At 47.6% G+C, this 7,657-nt stretch overlaps 3 protein-coding genes across 3 annotated transcripts; 1 reads left to right on the forward strand and 2 right to left on the reverse strand.

The window, feature by feature from the left end:
* Positions 1–346: 346 nt before the first annotated feature.
* BT62DRAFT_910574 (putative isomerase YbhE) lies at positions 347–1,575 on the forward strand (the record flags this gene model as incomplete). The annotated part of the gene is made up of 4 exons (XM_043183801.1): positions 347–504; positions 562–868; positions 921–1,032; positions 1,094–1,575. The coding sequence occupies 4 exons, from the start codon at positions 347–349 to the stop codon at positions 1,573–1,575; spliced, it is 1,059 nt and encodes a 352-aa protein (XP_043033986.1).
* Positions 1,576–1,581: 6 nt separating this feature from the next.
* BT62DRAFT_989275 (Mo25-like protein) lies at positions 1,582–3,232 on the reverse strand. The gene is made up of 6 exons (XM_043190148.1): positions 3,092–3,232; positions 2,977–3,037; positions 2,609–2,921; positions 2,213–2,555; positions 2,053–2,158; positions 1,582–1,999 (listed from the first exon to the last, which is right to left on the reverse strand). Exons 1-6 carry the CDS (start codon positions 3,200–3,202, stop codon positions 1,944–1,946), a joined length of 990 nt encoding a protein of 329 aa, XP_043033987.1. The 5' UTR covers positions 3,203–3,232; the 3' UTR covers positions 1,582–1,943.
* A 1,348-nt stretch (positions 3,233–4,580) lies between these two features.
* Positions 4,581–7,446, reverse strand: BT62DRAFT_997754 (Cu-oxidase-domain-containing protein). Its single transcript, XM_043190678.1, has 19 exons — positions 7,124–7,446; positions 7,050–7,071; positions 6,930–6,996; positions 6,844–6,876; positions 6,636–6,784; positions 6,561–6,585; positions 6,485–6,512; positions 6,382–6,431; positions 6,256–6,332; positions 6,035–6,200; positions 5,897–5,980; positions 5,793–5,840; positions 5,706–5,736; positions 5,519–5,655; positions 5,254–5,465; positions 5,182–5,201; positions 5,109–5,125; positions 4,931–5,054; positions 4,581–4,874 (listed from the first exon to the last, which is right to left on the reverse strand). The coding sequence occupies exons 1-19, from the start codon at positions 7,293–7,295 to the stop codon at positions 4,714–4,716; spliced, it is 1,623 nt and encodes a 540-aa protein (XP_043033988.1). The 5' UTR covers positions 7,296–7,446; the 3' UTR covers positions 4,581–4,713.
* Positions 7,447–7,657: the final 211 nt, after the last annotated feature.

Genomic DNA, 7,657 nt, shown 5'->3' on the forward strand with positions numbered 1-7,657 from the left:
CATATGCACATGGATCTGCATACAGTGATTCGTTGCCGCGGCTCGTTTCCGTGAAACGCATCAAACCCTTCTTTGTGCGACAAGAATCCTTCCGGTAGAACTCGTCTTCGCAAGAAGTCTGGCAAAGATTCGGGGACGCCTGTATATTTTGGTTAGCCTCCGTCTACCTGACACAAACTATTATCGCCGGCGCTATTCGGACCGATGGCAACTCCACCCCAGGCAACCCAAGATCTGAGACCGTGTTGGAGAATCATGCTCTCGTGTTACGTGTATTTTCATTTGCATATTTAGGATGTTCCAACCCAATGCTTCCTCATCGCTTTCCACCCACCTCCAAATCACGATGGTAAATTTCACCATCCTCGCCGGCGGCTACGATGTCTTCATCGCATCATACCTCTTCGACTCAGTCGCATCCACTCTATCACTGACAGGACAGTATCCATCCGGTTCCAATCCTTCTTGGATAACGTTGCATCCTACCAACAAAAGCATCTTGTAGTAAGCATCATCCCATATGACGACTTGTCAGCTGTCTTCATTGACTGTGTGATACAGCGCGACAAACGAAAATACTGAAGGAGCCGTTCAATCCTTTACAGTCACGTCAAATGGCGTACTCTCCACGACAGTCGACACGGTCCCGACCGATGGCGATAGCCCTGCTTTCGCAGTTGCTCTCTCCACAGGACAAGTCGCTGCAATGAATTACGGGAGTGGCAACGGACGCATCATTCCTACAACAAGCACGCCGTTGGATTTTGACAACACCGCCAGCGTGATTTCGTTCCCCACCCCTAGCGGAGGCGTATCTCACCCTCACATGGCACTAGAGTATGGAAGTGAGGTGTTAGTTCCTGATTTGGTAAGATCAGCTCTGTCTCTGTGGTACAATGCAGCGTTGATCACATATACAGGGGCGCGACCAAATCTGGCGGCTCAGGGAGAACGGATCTGCCGGAAACTGGAAAATCGCTGGGTCAATTGCCCAGCCTGCAGGTTCCGGACCGAGGCATATAGCAGTTGAAGGTCCGTTTATCTGCTGATGATACCTAACCCCGGTCCAAAACCCTTACCTGTCCTTCTGAAGGTGATCTGCTGTTCACTCTACACGAACTCTCATCTACCCTCACGGTCCAGAAGATCCCTTTGCTTGATACCACTGAGACTGCCGCACTTCTCGCTAATGTTTCCATCATCCCCCCAGACCCGCCGGTCAACGCGTCTTTTGCCGCTGCTGAGCTTCTCATTCCCAAAACCTCAATAAAATTCCCCGTGCAGTACATATACGCGTCAAACAGGAACGTCGGGGAGATTGACGAACGTGGTGACGCTATCGCGATCTTCCAGTATGTTGCAGGGAAGCTGGAGCTCATCACACACGTGTACACAGGCTTGGACCAGGTGCGTGGAATGGAGTTTGGTGGCGAGGACTCTGAATACTTGGTCGCAAGTGGTGTAGCTGGAACTGCTGGTGTTGCGGTGTTTCGTAGGGTCAGCGAGGGGAGGAGTCTCGAAGAAGTGGCAAGAAACACTGATATCCCCACTAGATCAACCTTTGTATGGCTGTAACAGGTAGTCAAATCGACATATTTACAAATGTTCCATGGGAGCCATATGACAGAAAGCATTGAATTGGTAATACATATCTTGCGCGAGAAGGGCATGATGGTCTAACTACATACCACGAAACGACTGAGCAGCAAGAAGAATATCGCCTGAATGGGTATGGTCTGTCTGTACTGGGATAGATGTGTATGTAGAAAGGGATGGAAGAATGCAAGACGTGAAAACAGTATGAATCAAACAAATAAGTGAGTATTATTATAGACAGTACCAAAATATGAATTGATGCAGAAAAGGTGCGCGGAAAGAAAGATCCGTGCAGATGCGTGGGGAGAGGTACAAACCAGAGTAACTCGTTTCGCGAAGGATAAACACTAAAGACCTTGTATCTGGACAATAAGGAATTGTTTCTCGTCGCTGAACTGTTCATCTGAAATCGAAATAAGCACGCGTTGAGCGGCGAAAGGGCGAAGGGTGACGTACCGTCTTTGTCATTGTGGAAGTTCTTTAAGAACTGCAGAAGCTTATCCTTGTTCCTCCGGAGTATTGACTCAATCTGGGGGGGCTTCTTAGGGTTTGCTACAAACACCTGTGCCACCACCGGTGTCAATATGAGTGCCGACAAGACCGGAAGAGCGCTCACTTTGAACACATGAAACGCCTCGAACTGTATGTTCTTGCTCTTGTCCCTGAGTAGGTTCATCATCATCTTGAGGTTGGTTTCGTTGGCAATATACCGCGTCATAACGTTGAAGTTTGCACGATCAAGGAGAATCTCGCCCAAAAGCTTAAGAGATTGCCGTTTCGTGACATAGTTATTGGAGAGGATGAGGGTTGTGAAGGAAGAAAAGAAGCGATCGTAGTTCTTGTCGAGGTATTCAGCCACCATCGGCTTGTGTCGCGTGAGCGTCTCCTTGAGGTTAGCAAAAGCGTCACATGAAATGCCGAACGTCGTTGTTTCAATATAATGGGGAAAATTGTAGAATCTAGACGGTCTAAGCTCGCAAGTACAAGATCGGTGGTGGGCAAATCGACTCACTTATCCGAATAAAGGAGAATCTTGCACAACGCTTCGTGCCTCAACATCTCCTTTAAGATCATACCCGTATTGAGCGCAACGTCCTCATTCTCGTAGCCAGCGAGTGTCGCAAATAAAATGTCGTGCTTCCCGGATAGATACTCGACAGTAGGGTATCGCGAACCGATCTGACGTCGGAGGAGATTATTGAATATCTGGACAACGTCTTTTCGGGCTTCGAATTCGAATCGAGCGATATTTTGTACAAGGTGCTGCAGGAGATCGGTATTATACGTTTCTTGGGCTAATTGTGCAACCAGCTCCGGCAATGGATCTGTCGTACGTATTAGTGGACTTTTACGAGTCATTGAGAGCGGAGCGCAACCGACCACCATCGCCATAGAGTATAGCCTTTATCTGCTGCAGATTCTTCGATACATCCTCGCTTGCCTAGATAAGACCTCAGTAATCAGTCGGCGGTATAAGGATGCAGGTATTACTGGCCTTTCTCCGAGTATCAGCTCCTGGGGCACCGGATTCAAGCCTTGGGATCGTATCGCGAAGGCCTCGTACAAGATCTGGCGGTGTTCGTGGCTTTGTTTTGAAGAAATTCATGGCGGACGCCAGTGAATGAAGGAAGGGAGGTGACGGGAAAGGAAAAGGAAAAGGTGGGCGGAGAAGGTGGGGGTTACAGCTATTAGTAGCAGTAGCAGCAATGACACCGTTGAAATTTCGTATCTCCGGACCGTGCCGGCCGCGCTTTCCCTAACTGGATTGCTGTCACTCGGTACTTAACCGGTAGCCCCTTGTTCAAAAACTAACTTCTGTTATTCATTGTGGGGAGCACTAACAACTTGTACAGGAAACCTGCGGTAAAGAAGTATTCGATGATGGAGGGGGGGTCATTTCATTAATCTGATTGAAACAGAACTCGACATATTCCGTAACACTAGCTAGCAGATCGTACATTATAATGGGCTGCTACAGGAGCCACACCAATTTCAATCAAGGCCGCCGGATCAGATCTGACACAGTTAGTTGCAAGTCACATACAGTTAGATTGCCGTGGTCGCATCTGTAGACCGGCGTGTTCACATTCGGCAATGACCTCGAGCTCATGGGTCAATCCACAGTGGTGCGTGCTGGGGTGATCCGAAAATTGTTGCACACACACCGGTGCACTAAGCACAGGTTCAGGTCAAGTAAGAATACATAAAAAAACAGAGCAGCAACATTTCTTAGCTCAACACACAAGTAGCGTTATCCCAAAGTTATTTAGAAACGACCACGTAGCAAGATGTTATTCTCACTTCAACGTACCGTCGATGATTCTGATCTCCAGTAGGTGTGAGTGAACAGTAATAAGCTCGTCATTGACATTTCCACAAGGAAAGCCTGAGTGCAAGTTCTAATATACCTGCATCAGGGAGTACAAGCCGAGCCCCGAGGAGAATTGCAACGCCTGGACGATGAGTCGGAATTGCTGAATTGCTATGAAGGCAGAAGGAAACAGGGATAATCAAATCAGGTCTGTTGGCTCAACAAGATTCTCATCCCACACGCCTGTCTACCTACCCTCAAGGAGATAAGTAAAAGTCGATACGGCGTAGCGAGCCAGTGGTGAAAGTAGAAATTAAAAAACTGATCTTTCTAGTAAATTCTCACGCCGCCTCTCGACTCAGTCTTGATCTTCTGTTCGTGTAAGCGCGGTTGGACATCCGTCGTCAACGGCATCACTAACGTGCTACGCAGTTAATAAGGATCTTTGTCATCTAGGGGTCGTCTTGTATTGGTCTGACTGACAGTGCAACTTGTATAGTATCACCGTCACAGAATCTAGTGATTCCGGGCCTGCACAGGGCGGACTGTCCCAAGAACCTGATTTTACCTTGACTAAAATATTGGTACCAGCAAGTAAAGAGAACACTTGGGTACATGCCACCATAGATTCTTTTATTTCGGGCATTAGAAAACCTTCCCGAATCACTACGATGACAACATACTGCTTTGGCATATCCCCAATCCAATCTGGAACAAAAGAAGAGACGTAGAACGCGAGGAAATAATTCACATATATTAACCGGTAAGTAATGAATTTGATGAAGCTTCAGTGCTTAAACCGGTAATCACTGTTGTTCAAGCGCAAGTGCGTCGTATGTGGGGCACAAGCTATTCCAAGCAGCATCAGGATGAATCTTCTCCGCAGCAGTAGCAGGATCGGCCAACATGACAGTGGCGAGACCAGCCTGCATGTGCCAAAAGATATGACAGTGGAAGAACCACGGTCCTATAAAAGTGCACAATCCGTCAAGGACATCAAGGAGATAAGTAATCAAGACTTGCCCGGTCTATCAGTCCTGAACCGGATGATGCTACCAGCCGCACCGGCAGCTACGGTGTCGCGCTTGATAGGGTCCACAGTATTGATCTCGTCGGTGGTGTTAGACTTGATAACCCAGAAATCCATCTAAATATAAAGAAAAATGAATTTGTTGAATCATAGACAACTGAAAAAACGTACACCGTGCATGTGAATAGCTGTACACAGGTAACACTGAGAAACCATACAGCGAGGGAAGAGACAAGTAGCTCACGGTGTGCATCATCATCATCGCTATTCATCTTATGTTAGCGATAAGTTTACATGCAGTCGAAAATACCCTAACTTCGCTGGGAACTCAATCTGGATAGTGGAATTGGCGGGAAGGACAAATGTGTTCTCCGTCTCGTTGAAGTCGGCTGCAGTCGTGGCCCCATCAAGAACTTTCATGAGGGTGGGCACCGCGGGCGGAAGATACGAAACTCCATTAACATTCCAAATAGCTTTTCCGGCAACTACGACGAACTCGAGGGTGATGTTGACATCTGCCGGGGGTGCCTGTCGATCAATTTTTACAACGTGATCAAAAGATAGATAGGGAACAAACACACAGGTTCAGGGTTAAGGGGACGGAGATGGCCCTCGACCAAGGGAGTACCATCAACGGGACCCAAAGTCATGGGACTTGTAGGGTCAACTTTCCGAGCTCCTTCGTACCGCAGAATAGCTCGGGACAAAGTAGCGTTCTCTAGAATTGATGGTCAGACGTGACCGCTTGAAAAAAAAAATTACACTCACGATTCAAGTTTCTTGCAGGGCTTCCGCCGACCTGCAAAATAATGTAGCTCAAGGGCAAGGATTAATGCTCGGGAAAAAAAAACTTACATAGGGCGCATCGACCCAGTAATTTCCGATTCGTTGGTCCGCTTTCACCTAGTTACACTGATGTTAAGTCTGCGTAGATGATCAACAGCAATCCAAGTACTTACCACGACAGAATAACGCTGCCCTGCCAACATCTCGATGCTGTCAACAACCGAAGGCTGCAGTTCCTGGCCATCAGCTTCAATGACCTATATTGCATTCGTAAGTATGTTTGCCTATTTAACGTATGGCGCGCAGCAGACCGTCATAGTGTGGTTATCGATCGAGAAAGTAAAAACATTCCGCGCCGACTCGTTAATGATACGGAATCGGTATCGCTTGCCAAACTTGACGCTAATAACAGACCAATCAACCTCGGGCCCGCCATTGAATCGTCCAACACCATTGACAGTGCCAGAATCAGATACTCTAGCAAAACCAGTGCGCTCAGAGCTAAATCAGGACAGAATAAAGGGAGACGCACGGGATAATACCGGTGGCTGCGAATTGCTGGAACATAGGCAGGGTGCTGTTGTGCCACCAGTCACCGAGTTGGATGATCTAGGATGGCAGATTAGTACGGTGAAATATCGGGAAATGAGGTCTCTACAGTGGACTCATCGTCAACATCGTACAAATGAGCCAAGGGGTCATCCGGATCTGGATTACAAGTCTCAGTCCGTAAAGAAGACGAGGAAAGGAAGAGGAAAAACCGTAAATGATCAATGGACCCCGGAATCCCTTTGTGATGAATCAGAACGGGCAATTAAAAAAACCGGAAGGACATACATCAAGATACTGGAGGCTCAGTTGACTGCATGGAAAGGATCAATACACATTTATGACTCAAATGACGGCACTCGCCTGTGATACCAGTATGTCCCCGTCTGGCCAAATTCGCTAAGGTCAACAGTGTACGTGAAACTGTTACCGGGTGCGAGAGGGCAAGTGGTGACAAAAGGGCTGCCTTCATTCCACAAGTTTTCTGTGGTGTAGAAGATTCCGTCCAAGTCCTATTTGCAGGTGAATGAGCTCTTATGGGATGAAAAAAGGTATTGAAATGCATATTTACCAGAGAAGTGGATACTCGCATGGAAGTATCGACCTGATAATTTTAATAAGCACTAATAATACTCACAAGAACACTGAAGAACGAACCAAGTCATTGTTGAGTGTGACAGACAGGAAAGAGTTCTTGTTAACCAAAATCGGGGGTCCAGGATATCTGCCAGTGACACGGGTTAGCCGCAGAAATTTAAGTAAATTGACCCGACTCACGTTCCATTTGCGACAACCATGCCTGGTAGGCATTGAACGCGTTAGTTTAACCAGGAACTATAGATTCCTCTTACTTCTGAGGTAGCCATCAGGCGCCAAATCACTGTTGACGAGGTCAATAGTGAACTCCTTCAAGCGACTGTCAGCAGGCTTGTCTGCCCTTGGCTGTGGCTCAACGACAATGCCAGCTGCGGGATGGGGTCGCAAGAGTGAGAGGATGGTAAACGATACGAGCAAAGAAATCATGGTGAGCTGAATATGCCTGGGCGACCACTCGAATATTTATAAGATCTGATTTTTGCAGAATTCACAGCCTGTTGCGAAAGCGGAGGTGAGGCGTTATGCTCGGATCCGACTGCTGTGGGATATGTGAGCAACTAAAACAATGGCCGTAGCACGACGATTCCCCCGGTTGAATTGCCCTGATAATGTCCCACCACCGTGAGCAGAAAATGGCATCGTTGACAAATACTCTAAAGAAGAAGCCTTCATGAATGTAGCCAATGATCGCGTGAGCACGCTCGGATTGCTCACGTTCAGCTCTGCTCTGAGCCGGGGCCAAGCCAAAAAAATTTGAGTGGCATCGGTCTCATATGACTCGGGCATTG

This window comes from Guyanagaster necrorhizus, assembly GCF_019112545.1.
Source record: "Guyanagaster necrorhizus MCA 3950 unplaced genomic scaffold BT62scaffold_49, whole genome shotgun sequence".
Classification (NCBI taxonomy): Eukaryota; Fungi; Basidiomycota; class Agaricomycetes; order Agaricales; family Physalacriaceae; genus Guyanagaster; species Guyanagaster necrorhizus.

What these genes read in the sequence shown, in the direction of transcription:
- BT62DRAFT_989275 (XM_043190148.1), bottom strand. Translation starts at nt 3,202, where the DNA reads ATGAATTTCTTCAAAACAAAGCCACGAACACCGCCAGATCTTGTACGA. An exon ending in TATACTCTATGGCGATGGTG is followed by an intron (nt 2,922 to 2,976) that starts GTCGGTTGCGCT and finishes TACGTACGACAG; the next exon opens with ATCCATTGCCGGAGCTGGTT. An exon ending in ATTCTCCTTTATTCGGATAA is followed by an intron (nt 2,556 to 2,608) that starts GTGAGTCGATTT and finishes TAGACCGTCTAG; the next exon opens with ATTCTACAATTTTCCCCATT.
- BT62DRAFT_997754 (XM_043190678.1), bottom strand. Translation starts at nt 7,295, where the DNA reads ATGATTTCTTTGCTCGTATCGTTTACCATCCTCTCACTCTTGCGACCC. An exon ending in GCCTGATGGCTACCTCAGAA is followed by an intron (nt 7,072 to 7,123) that starts GTAAGAGGAATC and finishes AATGCCTACCAG; the next exon opens with GCATGGTTGTCGCAAATGGA. An exon ending in ATGTTGACGATGAGTCCACT is followed by an intron (nt 6,333 to 6,381) that starts GTAGAGACCTCA and finishes CTGCCATCCTAG; the next exon opens with ATCATCCAACTCGGTGACTG.